This window comes from Physcomitrium patens, chromosome 2 (genome assembly GCF_059467195.1).
Source record: "Physcomitrium patens ecotype Gransden chromosome 2, ASM5946719v1, whole genome shotgun sequence".
In the NCBI taxonomy this organism is placed as follows: domain Eukaryota; kingdom Viridiplantae; phylum Streptophyta; class Bryopsida; order Funariales; family Funariaceae; genus Physcomitrium; species Physcomitrium patens.
In genome coordinates this window covers 11,501,591-11,521,169 of record NC_143411.1, presented here as the reverse complement: position 1 = coordinate 11,521,169, position 19,579 = coordinate 11,501,591, and the positions used below count along the sequence as shown (strand labels likewise).

The window sequence follows — 19,579 nt, the reverse complement described above, 5'->3', positions numbered from 1 at the left end:
AAAGGACACATGTATTCAACTTTACTTTTCGACAAAATTGGGTTTTTATTTTAATCAGAAACCAGTAGTACAATCAGCTAATGAACGAATTGTTTACACGTTGAAAAGAATCAACATGAAACAGACTTCCCCCGGTGACATTAATTGTGCGTGTGTATATATATATATATATATATATACACATATAATGCCAAATTTTGTTGGCTAAAAGAATAAACTCTCCGGTTCTATTTCTGGTTCACTTCATCTCACCTTCGTAGATCATCCCGAAGTGGGTAGGGTACAAAAACCTCAATCCGATCGGAGCCGTGGGATGACGAGCGGGAATCGACGGTGGTGGGGCGTGGCGGCGAAAGACGGGATTGATCACACTGTCGGTCCCCCGCCGCCACGGAACCGAGGCCGACACATCGGGGCTCAGTCCGCAATGCTGGCTCCACCGATCTGCACATCTACAGAGCTGGACCCGCGGTCTGACAATGCCTGCGAGAAGCATTACCCGCTCATGGCGACGCGCCTTGCTCGTCTGCCGAGAATCTCAGGTGCTTGCCCTTCGGTGTTGGAAGACCCCTCAGCCTCATCCCTGTAATCACAACCGAGTCCCACAATTCAGTCATTCAGTGACATACGAATACTAGATTAGCATACATGGAATATGATTAGTAACATGGCTTTTCTGGGGTTGCGGTGGGTTTTACCATCTACTACTTCGATGTCAACCTCATCGTCGGTGTTGTAGTTGAAGCGGGTGTGTCGGCCTTGGAACTCCGGGAGTCCTTCTGCGACTCTGATCCGACTGATCCCGTAGCAGATCTCATCGCACTCCACTTGTTCCAATTCTTGTTCAAACAGGTCATCTTCGCTCTCGCCGTGGTTGAAGCTCTCTTCTACCTCTTGCACCTTCGCGGATTCCCTTCGCCGCCACTTGAAGTCAGTAGTTGGGGGTATCCTAGGGTTGTTGAGGGAGAGGTCCAACAAGTCAGGTGCAACCTCACCAACGTCCTTTATCATGGGACAGTTTTGATCAACTCCTGGTGATGGCGACTCCGAGATAGAGGTCACTTCGCAATACGGCGAGGTCTCACTTAAGGCGTCGGCTTGCCTACCATCGCAAAGCCCGTTCTGAGAAAAGCAAGCTCCATCAGAATGATAGCAGTCAGTATCGCGCACGCGACGAGAAACAACTCGTATATGCACACAGTCTTCTGTAGAAATCCCGTATTGTTACAATCCTTGCAAGAGAATTTTAAAAAAATTAAAACCCTAAATTTTGTTGAAAGTACACGCTCACCTGCTCAGACAATGTGGAAAGTTCGGCTGTTGCCACTGGCTCCGGAACGTCGCTACATAATGATAGCCTCGAGACACGAAACTGGGGTGTGTCAGGATCGCCATTGGCTGGGGTCTGGATCATCGCCAGGTTGCGATGCACCACAGAACGAAGCACATCCTCACCACGCATCACTGGCGTTGCAGGCTGCTCAGGAGATTGCACCTTGCGGCGCGGAGTGCACACTCCCTTCTTCTCCTGAACAACTGCTGCCTTCTTTCCTGACTTGGCAGGCGTCGGTCCAGCAACGCGAGAAGAGTTCGTCTTATCTGCCAGCGGCTTGCGCGTACTTTTCTTCCCATTGGGCTTGGCTGCAGCCATGACGCTGGCCATCAAAGCTGCAAACCAATGCAGCACTACAATTCAGCACCACAAACCGGCTACTCCACAAAACAGACCCAAACATTATGACTGGAAGGAAATGCCACTTTCCTTTCACTCAAAAGCCAAATTCAACACATCAACGCAAAACAATATCCACATCTGAGCCACACCGGGTCTGATGCAAGCATCAGAACCACCAGGTGGTCGAACGAATCCATCCCATCGTCTGCCTGCTATCAAAGTCATGAAAGAAGCGAGAAATCATGAAACCTTGTTTGATAGGGGACACAGGAAGAAGAGATGCGCGGCGGCTACGGGTAGTGCTCCTCTTGGAGTCCATCTTCGCCCCACAATCACTTCGGAATCACGTGTAAGACCGAAGCCCAGATTCGAATACCGCAAAACAGGTGAAGCAGCGATAGTGGACCTCACCAACGCGATGCAGCACCAGAGGGGCAGAGCGAGGCTGCGGGCACAAGCGCGAGTGGCGGAAGGCCACAAGAGACTGAGTCCCTCGTATGTAAGCGCCCTGGCCATTATGGCGGGATCTGACGTGGCAGAAATAGCCGTTGGACTTGGATCTGGCCACGTGGATGTCATATCCACTTGGTTTACTATCCGCCCCCTCACGAACTTTCTAAGTCACTAATAATGCAATGACCTACGCTTCTGCCTTATTTTTGCAGAATGGGATCCATAAATACATTTTATAATAAATATGCTTGAAAACCAAATTTGATGATGGTGTCGTGATACTCACATTCAGAGTTTTGAAGATAATCACTTCATTTATAAAAAAGCAAAAAAAACAAACAAAAAAAAAAGTCACAAATTTATAACATTTATAAGAATATATATATATATATATATATATGATATGTTTGTAATATACTGCACCATGATTACGTTTGTGGAAAAATTATGTAAAATTTTATTAATTTAATTCAATTCAATTTTATGTTTTTGTTCTTTGCACCAAGATCGGAGAAATCTATCACTACTCTATAGTTTGAATATACTTATATGGATATTTTCAGAAAAAAAAAAAAAAAGGAAAAAAAGAAAAGAAAAAAAGAAGCACATATAGAACTTTTATTTGTGAAAATATCATTGAAATATAATTCAAATTCTACAACAAAAGATTGTCTATATTTAAATTTAAGCTTATGAAAATTCAAAATTTTATTTTAAATATCACCTGAAATTTTAATAAAGTATCAATATGAAATTACATATATATATATATATATATATATATATATGCACACACATGCACACACAGGCATCATTCGAAATGAGTTGTTATATAATATAAAATGTTTACAAAGAGATGTGCTACAAGTATCAAATGTATGTAAAAAAAAATCTATTTTATTAATTTACTTCAATTCATAAAATAATTAATTTAATAAATCATATATGTACATATATATATATACATAAAATCTACAATAGGTTTGGAAATTTTGTTATTGTATAAATGTTGTTAAAAAAAAAAGTTTACATAATAAGGTTGACTATCTTTTATCACCTGTTGATGTGAATTAATATCTCACAAATATAAAGTTTTGTTTATATATGTAGTTGAATTATAAAATCTAAAGATTATTTGGAAACTTCTTCAATATTCTGTGATTTTTCAAAAAGAAGTAGAAGTGAAGGCAACAATTTTTGTCAATAAATTTGTATAAGAAGGTATAATTGACAGCTGTGCATCAATTTTTTAGACGCATGGACAACAAGCTCATTAGCCTTCTAATTATTACAAATACAAGTAAAACTAAATTCATTTTAGTAATTATTAATTTATTATTATCTATTTTAAAGTTGATTCTATGCTCAATTATTTGGTGACTTTCTCTTGAGGAATGCAATTAGATTATGAAAAGAAAATTAAAATTAAAAGAAAATAAAAATAACAAAAACAAAAAATGTTATTATATTAATGCAAGAATAAATTAAAAACTTTTAGGTGAAATATGTTTGTTTAGATCGATGACACTATAAACCACTCTCAAAGCAAGGGAATATATAAGCTGTTCATGGAGAATCTCAAATCAATCCATCTTTGCTCTTACCATCATATTCTATGTCAAATATTCTTAGAGAAGATCACCTTCCCTCATTCATCTCTCAATTTTGTATCTCTCAAGATTATTATTATTATTATTATTATTTAATGTTTTTTCTCATTCACAATTATATTGTGTGTACCTAATGCATGCACAATGAGTGACCAAATTGATTGAGAATTTTTGCTTTTTTTGTGGCTCCATCAAGGAGAGTCAAATGTTGGAATGAAATGAATGGAGAGAGGAAGTCAAAACATGGTTCAAGATGGTAAGAACAAAGGTGAAACAATTTAGAATTTACCCATGTGGATTTAATATTCCTCTATAAATATTTCCAAATTGAAAAAATAATGAAATATTATTTATTACTTACAAAAAAACTAATATAAGAATGAGTTTCTTTTTCTTTCAAAGCAACCAATTTTCTTTTCATAATTTTTTTGATAGAATAAGTTCAAAGTTTAGATGACTTATTTATTTGATATTTTATCCTAATCCAACCTTTTACTTAACTTGACTTCAAAGGTATATAATTAGACTACATAGTATTTATATGATTATAACTTATCCACTAAAGAAGCATCTTTGTTGTTATATCATTCATAGAACAATAAGACTTTAAAATTAGTTTTTCTGTTATGTAATTATCTCTATACTGAAGATTAAATGTAATTTCTAAAACATGATTTTAGATACTTTTAAAAAAAATGAATGATCTGATAATGATATTTTTATTGTAACTTTTAAAAATATGAAATTGACATTAATATATTATATAAGTATATTACAACACTTTTACAGCTTAGCAATAACTCCAACAATCATTCAAAATGTATACACATTAGCAATAGGCATGCAAAATGATTCTACTTCATGTCAAGCATTATTTTTTTAATACATGAAATGATAAAAAAAAAAAAAAAAAAAAATGATAATAACAACAGAGCTAAAAAAAAATTTTAAAAAATATGCATACTACTTTTAGTTCTTTTGTTATTTTATCATATCAATGCACATATAATTCAAGCATAAGAAATATATATATATATATATATATATATATATTATACAGGGGAATATCAAATCGATCCACCTAAACCTTAAATCAATCCATTATCAGTAAGAAAACAAACATTTGTTAAATGTTTTCATCTATCATCATCTTCAAAAACTTCTCTTCTTGTTATACCTCTCCTCCCAATCTTTTTTCACAATTTACCCCCCAATACCTCCCTAACTTCCTTAAGATATAAAATAGTCTTCATGTTGCCTATTTTTTACCATCATAGCTAACCTCTCACACTCAAATTACTCGCTCTTTCTTCAAATCGTTCAATTACGATCCTTACCAAGAGTTTTATTCACTACCTCTCACTTCTGTGCAGAATCAACACATCACTTAGTGCAAAATTAAGAAAGCTGCGAGAGAATACAATGCCCTCAGCATAGTCGGAGTAGAGCAAAATGGGGACACGCAGATCAATTATATATATATATATATATATATAAAGTCACTTATAGATATGTAGTTTCAAACTTTTTTATATAATCTTTATAGATAAAACACCCAGTATTACACTTACACGAGTCGTAAATGTCTTCTCTTTATCTTTCGTTGTGTCCCATTCCCTCTCCAGTCCACTTTTCCACCCCCACTGCAATCCAGTAATACTCAGTCCACATCAGTTGCACCAAAGCATGAATCCACTAAACATAGAAAAGACACTAAAACCAGAAAGAAAAAGAAATGAATAAAAACCAAAGGGGCGGGGGCTGGACGAGTGGGGACCAGCCCACAATTCATCCACGAATGATATTTATTAAAAGACAATAGTTAAGGAATGATATTCATTCACGGAGCGGGGGGGCTGGCTTCGTTGTTGCGTAGGACGAGGTCATTCTTTGCGTGATGCTGTAAAGAAGGATGCTGCGAAGCTTGTCGCCACTTTTTCTCATGGGGCATCGGCACCACCGCGACCATGTCGCCGCTGACGCTGTCGCAGCCGCTCTCCTACTTCTTCTGTTGCTGCTCTGCCTGGACGCTCCCTTCCTTGGAGGACGGACGGACGGACAGAAGGACGGAAGGAAGGACGCTGGCTGCGGTGCGATACTTTCCATTCAGGCGTTTTCTTCGCCCTGCTATTTGATTCCGATGCCTCTCGCAGCAGGTACACAATTTCCGGTTCGACTGAGGGGAGCCTCGTCATCCTATGTATGTGTTGTGGTTGCTATATTATCTTAAGCATCTGAGTGTTGTTGATTCTCTCTCGACATTCGGTAGTCCGGACCGCTGTCGGTTCTTGGCTTCGTGTTGGCGGTTTGTGATTTTAATTAGGTCGTGGCGCTCGTCGTGAATTTTGTCGAGTTTCTTCGTCGTGGTGGTTGTGGTGCCTTGCACAGAGGTATTTCTGCGACAGACGGTGTGTTTTTTGATTTTGTTTTTGTTTTGTTTGTTTGTTTGTTTGTTTTTTTTGTTTTTTTTGTTTTTTTTACTTTTTGTCTTGCTAAGAAGCTGTTCTAATTCATAATCGCTGTGCCTCTTGCAGATTACTGAGTATCTGGTGCTGGTGCTGGTGCTGCAGGTGAATGATGCTTTGTTCATGGTGAAATTAACCTACAGAGTTTGCGCAACTTTAATACGTGTACTCGTGTTGAATTATAACTCCCAAGTCCAGGGGATATCAAGTTTTTTTTTTAGCTATGTGAGGAAAGTTGAACATAATTCTGGATTTTGAATTGAATTCGGTTCTTCTTTCAATTTAATTTGACTCAACTTAACTTTTTGTCGAGAGAGAGGAGTGTGAAGAGAATGGGTTTGATGTCTATGTTTTTGACAGCAGTTAAAGCTGAAAAATCCCTGAGAATGACTGCTTAATGATGCGTGACTGCTTTGCTGGGGTAACAGTAGTCAATCGTGTAAAATGGAGACGTATGAAGAGTTGGAGCAGTTTCAGTGCATCATCTGTATGGAGCTTGTTTACAAGCCTATAGTGCACGCATGTGGTCACTATTTTTGTTTTTGGTGCGTTAACAAGGCCATGAGGGGCGATTTCAAAAGTTTCTGTCCTCTTTGCCGGCGACCTTACATGCACTTCCCTCGAATTTGCGAACAGCTTCACTTCATCCTACTCAAATCTGCCCATGACAAGTATCTTAACCGAGCTAGAGAGGTTCAGAAGGAGGAAGATGAGAGAGGTGTTTTCTCTCCTCAACTTGATGATTATGGACTCCGCAGCAGAAATACACCTTTTGATATCAACAGGCTCGTAACTCCCTCGAGGAAGACGTCAGAAGTAGCATCGTCTGCTGATGCTGAGACCGTGGTTTCTTCTAATCAGAGTACCGAATTGGGAAGTGTCTGCTCTCCGAATTCCTCTAGCAGCAACGTCACCAAACTTTGTATTACCAAGCAGACGGATTTGGTATGGCCCATACTGATCAGCGAACCCAGTTCTTCTTCTAAAGGGAAAGCTCCTGTGGCTGATGAAGCAGAAATTGATTTTGAGGTTCAAGAAATGCCCACACAAGACGAGGATTCGAATGACTCACTCTCACATCTTGTAATTACAGCCTCGGACTTGACCTGCTCGCATTGCTGTAACCTTCTCTATCGACCAGTAGTCTTAAATTGTGGGCATTTATTTTGTGAGCATTGTATAGTGGTTGGCGATGACGATTCGATAAATTGTCCTTCATGTAAAGCAGAGCATCCTGAAATGTTTCCGCAAGTATGTCTAGAGCTTCAATATTACATAGACAAGATTTTCCCACTAGAGTATGCTCGTCGCTCTGTTCAAGTCACCGCAGAGAGACGGGAACGGCCGAAGAACATATCGCAGCTGTCGATGTTCGCAGACCATGAAGTCTCAATGAAAGCGAGCACAAGGAAAAAACTACATGGTCCAATACACACCACAGTTGGTTGTGATGGCTGCGGAATGAGGCCGATCATTGGGAAACGATTTAAGTGCGAAGACTGTCCAGACGCTGTTGGTTTTGATTTTTGTGGCAAGTGTTATGAATCTGGTTGCGTTGTTGGAAGATTCAACCAGCGGCATACTCTTGAGCACCGTATGAAAGAGGTGCGGCTTCCTAGCCTTGGAAGGCCGATTTAGGATGCTGTGGCGAACAGAGGGCATGAGCATCATGGACCTCGTAAATATCATTAGTGAATTCAATGAATGAATTCAGGTCGAAATGAGACATCCAATTAGTGTAAATAGTGGTACTGCGGAAGGTATTGGTGGTGATGACTTGGAAGGTTTCGGTCCTGAGCGAGTTGCCAGTGCTGGTGTAGAGAGTTCCTTTGACTCTACTGAAGATAGAATTCTTCAGGTAGACTCTGTACAAGATGATGGTGATGGTGACAATGATATAATTTTACCCAATGAAGGTGGAGACGAGTAATACGCCGCCCAGAACGATGAAGAGTTTGAGAGATTAGAATGTACATACAACTTAGAAATTTAACTTTGGCACGGTATCGCACTGGAGGATATTTTGTTCTGGAGTGCGCCAATCAGAATGCGGTCTTCACTGGATTTAGCCTATCCTTCTGAAGCATAGGAAACAGTCCATGATTTTGTTAGTATTTCAACATGTTTTTTAGTTATTGTCATCATGTCAACATGACGCTGTTCATAGTTCTCAGAGCCTGATTCTTCAACCGCAAGAGTTGATTGCTTCAAGCAACGTGCTGCAGCAACATGAAGTCCAGTATTAGTGATGCTGTGAGTAACGTCGCAGGTAGTATTCCTTCCGCATATTTGTTCAAGTGGGTCCAAACCAACAATAGTTTCAATTTGGGCCGAGGTTTTGCAATGATTTGGTAGCTGGAACCAAGTGGTTTTTCCAAGGAAATGCAGCATCAATCATCCAGATGACTCACTCATGCAGGTGGATATCGAACACATCAACATTGTATATTTAGACTCTATGACTGGAATGCAGACAATCTAATCCTCGGACAACCCAAGGCTTCTGAAGATTCGCGCAGATTACGAGGGCGACTCGCAATGATTCATCGAAAGTCTTAACCATTGGGCAGATTCAGTTCGTGGTCATTGAGTGTGCGGTTTTACCAGTTCTCGTCTGGTAGGGACAGTACTATAAACTAGTGGGGTGATATCTTTACATTCATATTCACTAAACTGTCTTTGGAAAAATAACTGCCTCGGATCATTCGTCGTGCCAGCCACTTACTCTGAAACGCACTTCTGAGACTTCTAAAAAGTCTATATACTTGGGTAATCGAGAAAGCTCCTATGAATTTTTTTCATTAGGATAAACTCAGATATTAGGATCCACAGAAAGCACCGACGTTAGTCGAGAAGCAGAGCGAGTGGAGCAGTAGTAGACTGAGGAAGGTGCGATTTGTGGAAGACATGCAACTGAGGCGAGCTGGAGCGATTTACACAAAACTACCCTTAAAATTTGATTCAAAAGTGATTGTTTACAGTAGCTTTGGAGCGTTTCAAGCTTGTCTTGGAGGCATCTCACCGGCTCCTGATAACTGTTGAAATATTGATAATCTCCTTGAACCTTTCTTCTCCAAATTTCTCGACTCGAGGAAGACTTGTGTATTAGTACCCGAGGTGTGAATGAAACGACATCGCTTGCCGTAGCTGCAAAGTCCAGTTTCTGTGTACGATCTACACAACTGCAAGAACACACGCCACAAGATCCAAGAAAATTGAATTTGTCAGACTCTCGAATAACCTTGCTCTGGTCCTTTTTTTCCTGCAGTTTTCCAAGTCCATAGGGAGTCCTTAAAATTTCGGTAGCTATTATAAATACTAAGAAGTTTACTACCTTTGTTAAGTCGTATAGTCCTCTGCGGCTTGCCCACGAAGTCCTATCTTCGGTCAAAACTTTGAACCATGTCATCAAGTTCGGAGAGTGGAAAACATCCAGTTAGAAATTACCTCTGTTTTGTACTTCGGGTGGCGGGGAACAGGACGAAGATCGTCGTTACCATGCGCAAACTGTGTGCCAAAGAGACGTTATAAAGTTCACGAGGATAAGTCTCCATGATAGTATTTCAAAAGAACCACGAAACCCTTGCTATTGCCTTTCAATTTTCTCATGTGATACGAAAGAAACCCAGATGAAATTCCTGACACATGGAGGAATTGAAAGGCAATAATCTTAGAAGTTATCTGCTTTAAGAACAATTCACAAAGTTCAATTGTCTCTCCACTAATCCATTAACCACTAAATCCTCTCAGATTCAGATTGAACTGACTCAAACGCATTAGGGATTTCCACTGAAGTTTTGATAAATCGTGAAAAACAGATTAACTTCTCAGCAGCAGTACCTGGCACTTCGCTGCATATCTGCAGTGACCAGTTTCCTCCCAAGATCTACAGAGCTCAGTCTTGTATAAACCCTCTTTGATCTGCGGGTGCTCAATTTCGTCTGAAGGAGCAGACGGAGAACACAAAGGCAACTCTGAGCCAGCATGATTTATCGCTGGCTTCGACCGAATTATGCTCGGCGCATGTAAGCGATGAGTACAACGGAAATGAACGTTGATGCCTGGTGAGTGCATTCTTTCATGCTGTAGGTTTCGGAGAGCTTGCACTGGATTTAAGAAAGAGACGCTACGATTGCAAATGCCAAATTTCTCTGGATCGTAGCCACAAACATTCCCAGGTGTGTGCAGAAGCATTTTCCTCCCCTTGCGCGGTTTTCTTTGAAGAATGCAACGAGTAGAGGAAGAGTCCACCGAAGATTCCTGCTCAAGCTCCTGGAAATCCTCCTCAGTAGTCGTGGAGGAATATGGCACACCTACTGAGAATTTCATGCCCATACTGGAAGTATCTGAGAAGATGAATTCGAAATTTTTCTCCGACATGCCCCTTCCCTTGCGTAGGATGCTCTGTGAATATGCGGAGTAGAGTTTCTCCCCAGGGGGTGAAACTCCACTCCCATCTTGCATGTAAGGAAACGACATCCTTCTCTTCTTCGACTTCTGGCAAGGAACCGAGGAAAGGACTAGAAACCTCTAATGTCTTGTGTCCATATTTGCAGACTCGACAGATTTGTATATTCGAGTTGATTATCAGCTGAGAGTCCTCCAAAAGAACGTAAGCGCCATCATCACCATTCAAGGGAGGACGTTCCTCGGCAGTTCATTGAGGTTCACTCTTACTTAGGAAGTGAAACTGTTTCAGAGAATGTAGATTGCTGGATAGTATTACCGAGCGTGATACTGGTACTGATTGGTATCGGCCAGGTGCTATCAAAGATCTAGGGATCATTTGGGATACGACGCCCTCTTCTCTCCTGTAATTTGAAGCCATTCATACTTCTACCCGATGTTCGTAATCAAAATCGGTACTCTAGGGGCTCAAACATTTTAAAACAGAATCGGGCAAGATAAACTGCAACAACAAGTCAAAATTAGTCACCTGACAACCTCTACATTGCAGTTCCAAATCAGCACATATACAAATTAAACTAAAGGATACCAACTCTCAACCATCAAAACCTGTACCAACACTCGCTTCACACAAGCACAGGAAGGTGGCTACGAAAGCCGCACGGCAATGCTTTGTCCATGGTAGCACTGGCCAATAACCCAATCTGTTATGCAAATCTTTGCCCATTCAATTCCACACAATTTATTTCGCACAAGTCTCAAATATCAGCATATGGAACAACTGAATAAACAGAAGATGCGCAAAAAGAAAACCAAAAGAGAGTAATACATCACTTGTGAACTTTCATGAAGCAACTCCAAACGAATTCAAGCTCATTGCATCGTCCTCCACACTGCATTCAATCACGCAATTGAAACACAGCCTTGTCGCTGATGCACACAACGACGCTATATCTTAACCCAGCAGAATGCACAATCGATTCAAACTCACTGCAACACCGTGAGGGATCCCAAGAAACGAAGTCCGGCCGACCAACCGCAGCCAAATTCCCGAACCCAACGGCCTCCAAAATCCTTCTGTCTGAGATCCAGTTGCTAATCTTCAACAACAGTATCCCAGGCTCTTTCCCTTCTCCCTCTACAACGATCCTGCACAGAGAAATGGGTATGTGGTGCTATCAGCGGGACGGACTCAAAAGCTTCCGAGGCGCTTCAACAACGAAGCTGTGGCTGGCAATGGTACGCTGATGTGCTTTCCTCTAGCTCCCTCACCGCCACCTCGGATCCCAACGTCCGTGGATTTTCTCTGAAGGGGAGACAAGTCACAAGCCGTCCGATGCGGCGCCGGAGTTGATGGGGTGACGCCTCCGGCGCAAAGACGATCGAGATCCTGCAGTCGCACTCACATCATGATCAGCCCAAATCCCCTCCTCTCACATTGGGGTCTGCGTCATTCTCATGAAGCAATCGCAGCTGCTATCTCAGCTAATTATGCTCTAGGACTCCTTCGAGGCTCCCATGGCCGCGCTTTGTGTCAACCAACCGAGAACAACGACGTCTCTCGCTCGAAACCCGTCCCACGAATACGAATAATGCGACGCGGATCGCCTTCTTCTTCTTCTTCTTCTTCTTCATTTCCCGATACAGCTCAATCTTCGCAAAGTGTTACCTCTGCTTATTGTGTTACTCTAACTCATAGTCAAGTCCCCCAAAATCTCATACTGCTCATTACACAACACTTCACAAGACGCGAAGCTGTTAGTACAACACCCAAATTTCGGTGCTCTTCCCGACGCTTTCAGATGTTGAAATCAACACTTCTCGAAATGAACGATTCTTCTTCAACGTGTTTATTTTCACCCGGTGGCTTTAGTGTTTTTTATTCGGATTACTCACAGCACCGCTCAACGACAACAGAGCGTTCATCAGAGGTTGAGAGAATGAACCCGGGGCCGACGCTCATCGGCCAGCATCGCCGGCACATCTAATAAGTAACGAAGCAACACGACCGTGTTATCGATTCACCAAGCGCAGCGCGGCAGCGACTCCCACGCACCCTTGTCACGCAGCCTTGTAGGCCAACCTAAGAAGCTAGGGCGCTGGCGTGCCCATGATTGGAAACTGAGTGATGGCTGCATGGGGGGGGGGGGGGGGGGGGATGATGAGCAGTAACAGTACCGCTGTGAGAGATGGGTTGTTTTTATCCCGACGAGGGCTAATCAGAAGAGATGCTCGACACATTTCCGCCAGCGTCCGATGTTTGAGTGGTAACCATGGCAATGAGAGGGGCAGAATCACGTCCGCGGCGTTGCACGTCAAGTCAAGGCCATGGAAGGGGGAGGGGTGGGGGTGGGGGGATCAATTCCAGCGTTATGATCATGGCCTTGTGCATAGGGGAGAGAGGTGTTCTGTTGTTGTGTGCTGTGGGCGGAGTGGCGAGACTGGGTGGTGGTGGTGGAGCGAGAGGAGGGAAGGCTATCCGGAGTCCCTCCATTTGTTATATACTGGGGGAGATTGCTAGTGAGCGTCGCCACGGACGCGCTGGACTGCTGGAGATGAGAAAGTGCTGCTGCTGCCGCCGCCGCCGCCGCTTTACGAATGGAGCCCATTGTGTGAGAGATCATGTGATGCTGTTTTGCTGCTGCTGCTGCTGCTACTACTGTTGTTGTTGTTGTCGTCATTGTTGCAGGCAAAGAATGTTTTGCGTCACGTACTTTGGAACATATAATCCTTTCTGCCCATATTAACATATGTTTGGTTTATTCCTGTATATATATATATATATATATATATATAATTGTGTGTGTGTGTGTCGTTTTATTTATATTTAAATACCGAGGGAAATATGAATTTTTGGGGTTTTTGTGGTGATGTTTCTCTGAAATCAGTGAGTGATTGCCAGTTATGAATATTCAACAGTTGGGTATGGAATTTGAACCGGTTGAGAGGGGATTGGATTTCTTCTTTTCTTTTTGTCTATTTCGTGTGTGTTGATAAAATGATTTTTGATTAGTGTTTTTATGAAAATAATTTAACTATTCTGCTTAAACTTTGTTTTTACATTCTTGATTAGGTATTTTAAAGTAGTTTAGGAATGTAGGAAAACCCCTTCTTTTCCTTTTTCTTTTTTTAAATAGCATATTATTACATTTGATTATGTTTTCGATGAAGAGATGAATGAAATTTGAACACTTGAACATGGTTGATTTTGAGTTAGTTTAAATAATGATTTGTGGTTGAACTGCAAGCTGTGGTAAGCAATGTGGCAGAGTTGACATGTTCTTAACAAACTACGCATCACTTTATTTCTGTTTAGTCCTTTACTTTTATTATTTTTATTCTTTTAATATAAGAATTCCGATAAGAACTATAAACAACCATGTTCTACAAAAATGAAAAAATCATGCTCTGTTAAAAAGGCATAATATCACACAGATTGGGTTGTAATATGTTTTGAGCTGATTATTTATGAAAAGAAATGCAGAAAAGAAGTATCACGCTCCTTTCATGAACTCCATCAAGAAGCAACATTTATTTTTTGCTGTTTCTTTTATTCTTTGTTTTTTATTATTTTCTTCTTTAAAGAACTACTCTTGAAATAACAACAAATGAAACCGATCACCAAAGGTTCGTCACACTTGGCAAGGTCCTTTTATAAGGATAAGTGGAAAGAACTGGAAGCAGCATTACCAAGAACACTACTAAAGTAGTAAAGAAAGTTAAACTTACAATAGCACAGAGGGCAACGTCCAACGCACTTATGCCAAGTGTAGAATTTCCGCTAGAAGTTCCTTATAAAACCTCAGTCTCCACGAGCTATTGAGCAAAAAATAGCCACAATCAGAATTAGTCACAGAATGGAATCCTTCCCAGCTTCGGCCAAAACTGACCCAGTCTACTTGTCTATTTTATTTCTATATAACATCAACGTGTCAAAATATCAAAATACTGATTCCATTTTAAGACATGGTTCTTGTCAACAACTCCACTTGCCAGCCCCCTTCCCCCTTATTTTCTACTATAAAAAATGCTGTTGTAACTTTCGTGGATAAAAACGGGAGAATGATTCGGTGAAGAATAGAAGATATCAAATCAAAGGGCTATCTATCAGTATTAGTTTATCCGGTTTTCAAACCTGATTTTTTTTTTTTTTTTTTTTTTTTTTTTCTGTCTGTGAACAAACATTGCTCTACATGTTTTTGTCTTCATATTTGCTGGGGGAACCAGTGGGTTGTTTAAATTATATTAGAAGATGCGTATATACTTCATGATCCACGTCATCGAAATTGTCGCAACTATGGGGAAGATTCGTGTTAGCTGGATGAACATGGCACGACCTGTTGATAAAAAAAAAAACAAGACAGAAGTTGAATGGGTATTGGTGGTGTAGAGCCATTTGGAATATTTACAGTTCTTCAAGTATCAAGTCCGCTAAATCATGTTGGAGTAGAACTGATACGTACTCGGCCACTACAGCTGTAAACCTTTAGAGCGAGATTTCACGAAGGGGACTCTTGTCACATTTTTTAGGTTTGCTTCGATTTGTTCATGAAGAAATTTGCTGGTATTTCATGGAAAAAAACCCATGTCGAACTGGCACTTTCATTTGATAAAAATTGAAGTACAGATGTCCCTCCATTCACTGTTGTGGAGGTTGGTTTCTGCATCTAATCAAAACCAGGTAAAAGATAATAAAAGAAAAGAAAAGAAAAGAAAAGAAAAAAAAAAAAAAAAAAAAGGATATCGAAGACGATGTTACGAAAGTCAAGTATGTGTTAGTCATCGGTGGTAGAAGAAGAAGGTAGATTTAACTATGTTCGAGGAAAACGGCGCTACATGGATGGCTCAGCATCACGCAGAAGTTTTGTACAAACTACGTGAACTTTCTCAGAAGTTCTACAATGTGAGGGACTGCCGTGACTCCGGAAGAGGTGGTACACTCTATGACATGAAATCCTCAGGAGTAATTTACAGATATGTACTCGGCGTCGATGCACAAGGAAGAAGGTTTCACGCCTCACTATCAGCTGCAAAATCTTGAAAAGTACAGTCCCCCGACTGGTCATGGGTATCATTAAATGAGCATAAGGCAGGATTTTTTTTAAGAGGGGGAGAGAAAAATAAAAAATGGAGGGGGGGTAGGGGGAGGGAGAGGAGTGGCGGGGAGATCCTAAGCTCCCAACGATTGAAGATTCTTCGTTTCCATATGAACACAAAAACTAGGATGGAGTATTCATTCGATGTGAGGGATCATGAGAGCATTGACACTTCAAAGTTGGTGAACTTGTGAATCAATCCATCGCCGTTGCAGTGAAAGCGCTGCAGGTTGCTGTAAGAATTCGTGATCTTTGCTACTTCAGCAACAGCCTCTGCCATCTCCTCGTCAGTTAACTCCTCCTCATCATCACTATCACTGTCCTCGGTCCAGCTCCCACCTGCACGTTCACGGAAAGGTTGGGTCAAAAGGCTACTCAACGAATTGTGTGTGAACACGAGACAATGACCTTCGCTCTTTCGTAGATATTCAGAATGTAAGCAACAAAGAGGCACGCGATCGCAAAACTTGAATCCAGACTTTCTGCAAAGGTCTGATGCAAAAGCCCATGAACAAGGAAATACCTGTGGAGCACACTATGTCCGCAGAATCAGTTTCTCCAGTGAACGGAAAGTTCACAGACGTTCCTTTCCCCGGAACAGAATTACGGATGATGAAGTCTCCGTCTGAGCTACATCGCAAGATGCCATCAACACCAGTAACGGTCACACCGCGTCCCTCCTCAGGTGCACCTTCATTCTCCTCAATCAACTGCAATACCAATTGATTGGGCACGACAGCAATTACACCAGAGGTGGTCACATTAGCTCCCACTTCTTGTCCGTTGCGGAAAACCTCAAATGCAGTGACATCGTCATGGATGACACAGCTCGTAGGCAAGATCGCACTCTGAATACCGCGGTATGTCAGCACCAAATCCTTGTGGCCAAATTTCTTCACAATCTTTCGGAGCTCAGAGTGCTTGCTATAATTGGATTTTCCTTGGAAAAAAATACGAAACCTGTACACAAGACAGAGGGGTAAGCACAGAAAAATAAAGTAAAGTAAAATTGTGCCAGAAAAAAACACACAAAGCAGCGTGTAGAGAATAGGACGTAAAGGCAATGCTGCTACTCACAGTAGAATCAAAAACTTAAAACAGGCGTTAAAACTACGATAAATGCTTAGAAACTGAAAGCCATGAATTATCTAGCACAGAATCTTAGTGCTTTTGTTTCCTGAAAAATAATAATTAAAATTCCAACAGTGTAGGGGCTTTAGTCACGTTATCGGGACATGAAACATAAAAATGGGGTGTAAGTGCACATACGGGTCTACTATTGCCACATCTCCAGAGAAACGGACACTTGTGAAGGACTCGAGCGGAGCGACCTGCAGTGAACCAGCCATTGCAACATTCGCATTCTTGCAACTGTTTTCTCTCTCTAGAATCTTTGCAGAACCCTTCTTATCCGCTCTCCAGGTCCACAGGGCATCCCGGGAACATAGTTCTCGATAGTGTTTATTGACCTGTAATTTCATGAGGCATTGAGATTGTTAAAGATTCCATTATCGAAAGAAAATAGATTTCACAATCATTTACAACGTCAGTGAAGCAAAAATTCATCCCTCATGTTCACATAAACCTCTCAAAAGTTTGTTGGAAGAGTCTCAGACAAAGGTAAACAAGCGCGGTGACTGCGTCGCATACTAAACAACCAGAATGCTCTTTTGTAATGTAGGCCATGGCTCCACGGCGAACAGACAAAAAGAAACCGCGGCAGTATATCGACGAGTGCCGGAAGACGAGACTGTAACAAATTGAGCAATGGACTCTTTTCACCGAGCTTCCGCAGGCACCACTAAACAGCTTCTTCTCCTCCTCTAAGAAAGATGATTAGCCAAATCACCTGAGATAGCCGACAAAGATCGGCCGCAGACAAAGACCGCGTGACTCGCTCGAGAAGGCAGAGCTGCAAGTTATCCCACCCTCTCGAAACCTTTCGGGTCGACTCCGTAGGAGTATCGTTCTTTGTTGGAGTTCCGGGCTCGAAGGCGTCGGTATCAATAAGCTCTTGCACAGATGGGCTCAAAGTACGATGTTTTAACTCACCACTAGCATAGCATCCGTACGCTCGTCCACCTGAAACGCACACTCTCTTGCTCCGGGGAGCTTCATGGTCGACTTCTCTACGCCTAGAACAAGTCAGAGACTCTTGGGTGTGCGGAGCAACCAAGAAATCCATGCTCTCAGAACGAATGGGCATGTCTTTCATAGTCCAGCAAACCAACAGCAGTTAACAGAATAGTACGTAATTTCTTGCACAAAATTGCCCAATTCTCTCACAAATCAATCTCGAAGTCGCTAACCCAGACAGCGACGCCAACAACTCTTCCAACTACGCGCACCCCCGAAAGCCAGAGTAGTACAAAGGAGACACAACCTCCACCCCCACAACGCTACAGACACTCTTGAATTTATACAGCACCACTCACGGTCGCATTCCTATTTGAACCACAATAACAAAGGGGAATCAATCCAGAGACCCAACACACCCACTGATCAACCTCAGGCGCAAGGAAACAAATGCCCCCGACTACCACGTTCACAGCTCCTAGCAACAGCTATTACCAGTATATATATATATATATATGTGTGTGTGTGTGTATTGCAACACTTTCCACCCAAAAAAACGAGGAATGCAGTACACACACCCCAACCCCTGGACCTTCAACAACCCCTCGACCTCACATAAAATTAGAAGTAGAGTAAAGTCTACAGAGAGAGCGCTGAATGAATTTTGTTGCAAAAGCAAGACGTTGGAGCTTGTGGGCGAAGTATGACAAGGAAAGCGAGCGAAAGTACTTATGGGTTGAAGGCACGCTCCAAAATATTGATCGAGCTGCGACTTATTTCAGGCAGACCAACTGGAATAGCATGTTTTCAGGTGGGGCCCGATTCCAGTCTTCCACCATCCAGATACGCTTGGACTAATTAATGGCCCCTTTTCGGAGATAACAATTGCCTTTCCTCTTTCTCCTCACAATTTTCCTTTTCTTTTCACTTCCCTTCCATTATTAGGAGACAGAGCCTCAATTACGTGGTTGCTAAACATGACGGAGATCACCCATCTCTTTCCAATCATTGCTACATTCCCGTGGACACTCTCAAATTTGCGCTTCTCATCCTCTCACAACACTCATGAAATCAAGCGAACTAATTTACGCCATTACTGCTGCTCCTTTAATGGCCCTCTCTGCACCCTAACTCCGCTGCCACGAGATTCCGCAACGACAAACCGATGCCGCTGTTAATAAACAAATAAATTTTGAATGAGAACCCACTTGGCAATAAAACTGCAGAGGGTGGTCAGGCAGAGAGCTAGAAATAGTTGAGGCAATCTCCAGAGACAGGATTCTCACGTACGTTTGGCTTCCAGTTTAGAGGCTGCATGTCAGGCTTTAGGTTGAGAAGAGTAAAAGAGGCGCAGCAACTGAAGACGACGGAGACCATGAAACCTCGCATCGCATCTCACAAATTGGCAGCGCAAGAGCACAATCCAACAGCGCACTGGCAGCAGAAGGCAGCTGCAGCAATGGCGCTGTCCTCAGATCTAGGGTTTGCTATAGCCACGGCAATGGGATCCGCGGTGGAAGCACCTACAACAACATTTCCCTATCCCATGACTGCTTTTTGTTATCGGGGCTGCCTATCCTGCCCGACAGGGCATGCCTGGCAACTAAAAGGCGCGATGGTAACCTTTAAAGTATATTAGGCAGCTCTTCTGCACTAAGTTTGGGCACATGGGTGAAATACAGGATTGTGTCATGGCTTTTTATAGAACACTAATTAGGCAAATGTATGTATTTACACAAATTACGAAAGTAATAAAGAAAGTAAAAACAAAACAAAACAAACATAAACAGAGATATG

General features: G+C 41.8%; 4 protein-coding genes and 1 long non-coding RNA gene across 11 annotated transcripts; 2 read left to right on the top strand and 3 right to left on the bottom strand.

Moving 5' to 3' along the window:
- Nucleotides 1-4: 4 nt before the first annotated feature.
- On the bottom strand, nucleotides 5-2,136 carry LOC112273299 (uncharacterized). The gene is made up of 4 exons (XM_024501910.3): nucleotides 1,925-2,136; nucleotides 1,292-1,668; nucleotides 699-1,122; nucleotides 5-583 (listed from the first exon to the last, which is right to left on the bottom strand). Exons 1-4 carry the CDS (start codon nucleotides 1,992-1,994, stop codon nucleotides 504-506), a joined length of 951 nt encoding a protein of 316 aa, XP_024357678.1. The 5' UTR covers nucleotides 1,995-2,136; the 3' UTR covers nucleotides 5-503.
- Nucleotides 2,137-5,621: 3,485 nt separating this feature from the next.
- Nucleotides 5,622-8,378, top strand: LOC112276874 (E3 ubiquitin-protein ligase PRT1). 6 transcript variants are annotated; one of them, XM_090246581.1, is made up of 3 exons: nucleotides 5,622-5,894; nucleotides 6,273-6,308; nucleotides 6,632-8,378. In XM_090246581.1, exon 3 carries the CDS (start codon nucleotides 6,648-6,650, stop codon nucleotides 7,839-7,841), a length of 1,194 nt encoding a protein of 397 aa, XP_090102707.1. In that variant the 5' UTR covers nucleotides 5,622-5,894; nucleotides 6,273-6,308; nucleotides 6,632-6,647; the 3' UTR covers nucleotides 7,842-8,378. The 6 variants fall into 6 exon arrangements, with proteins under 6 accessions (XP_090102707.1, XP_090102713.1, XP_090102705.1 ...); XM_073539846.2 differs by having other exon boundaries at nucleotides 5,870-5,938; XM_090246574.1 differs by having other exon boundaries at nucleotides 5,893-6,128.
- LOC112276881 (uncharacterized) lies at nucleotides 7,262-10,761 on the bottom strand. Its single transcript, XM_024508672.3, has 3 exons — nucleotides 10,044-10,761; nucleotides 9,651-9,710; nucleotides 7,262-9,385 (listed from the first exon to the last, which is right to left on the bottom strand). The coding sequence occupies exons 1-3, from the start codon at nucleotides 10,680-10,682 to the stop codon at nucleotides 9,200-9,202; spliced, it is 885 nt and encodes a 294-aa protein (XP_024364440.2). The 5' UTR covers nucleotides 10,683-10,761; the 3' UTR covers nucleotides 7,262-9,199.
- Nucleotides 10,525-11,098, top strand: LOC149989740 (uncharacterized). Its single transcript, XR_016500275.1, has 2 exons — nucleotides 10,525-10,667; nucleotides 10,760-11,098. It is a non-coding gene; the product is annotated as an uncharacterized LOC149989740 (long non-coding RNA).
- Nucleotides 11,099-15,396: 4,298 nt separating this feature from the next.
- LOC112292666 (uncharacterized) lies at nucleotides 15,397-19,230 on the bottom strand. 2 transcript variants are annotated; one of them, XM_024541407.3, is made up of 4 exons: nucleotides 19,073-19,230; nucleotides 16,976-17,175; nucleotides 16,230-16,666; nucleotides 15,397-16,045 (listed from the first exon to the last, which is right to left on the bottom strand). In XM_024541407.3, exons 1-4 carry the CDS (start codon nucleotides 19,169-19,171, stop codon nucleotides 15,861-15,863), a joined length of 921 nt encoding a protein of 306 aa, XP_024397175.1. In that variant the 5' UTR covers nucleotides 19,172-19,230; the 3' UTR covers nucleotides 15,397-15,860. The 2 variants fall into 2 exon arrangements, with proteins under 2 accessions (XP_024397175.1, XP_024397157.1); XM_024541389.3 differs by lacking the exon at nucleotides 19,073-19,230 and adding an exon at nucleotides 17,556-18,505.
- Nucleotides 19,231-19,579: the final 349 nt, after the last annotated feature.

Bases quoted from the DNA above. Each gene is read 5' to 3' on its own strand.
- LOC112273299 (XM_024501910.3), bottom strand. From the start codon at position 1,994: ATGGACTCCAAGAGGAGCACTACCCGTAGCCGCCGCGCATCTCTTCTT. The intron at 1,669-1,924 runs GTTTCATGATTT...ATTGGTTTGCAG, and splicing joins TGTGTCCCCTATCAAACAAG to CTTTGATGGCCAGCGTCATG. The intron at 1,123-1,291 runs GTGAGCGTGTAC...TGCTTTTCTCAG, and splicing joins TTTCCACATTGTCTGAGCAG to AACGGGCTTTGCGATGGTAG.
- LOC112276874 (XM_090246587.1), top strand. From the start codon at position 6,648: ATGGAGACGTATGAAGAGTTGGAGCAGTTTCAGTGCATCATCTGTATG.
- LOC112276881 (XM_024508672.3), bottom strand. From the start codon at position 10,682: ATGTCGTTTCCTTACATGCAAGATGGGAGTGGAGTTTCACCCCCTGGG. The intron at 9,711-10,043 runs GTACTGCTGCTG...TTTGGCACACAG, and splicing joins GATATGCAGCGAAGTGCCAG to TTTGCGCATGGTAACGACGA. The intron at 9,386-9,650 runs GTAATTTCTAAC...GTGTTCTTGCAG, and splicing joins ACCCGAAGTACAAAACAGAG to TTGTGTAGATCGTACACAGA.
- LOC112292666 (XM_024541389.3), bottom strand. From the start codon at position 17,921: ATGAAAGACATGCCCATTCGTTCTGAGAGCATGGATTTCTTGGTTGCT. The intron at 16,667-16,975 runs GTATGTGCACTT...TCTTGTGTACAG, and splicing joins GATGTGGCAATAGTAGACCC to GTTTCGTATTTTTTTCCAAG. The intron at 16,046-16,229 runs GTATTTCCTTGT...GTGAACGTGCAG, and splicing joins GGACATAGTGTGCTCCACAG to GTGGGAGCTGGACCGAGGAC.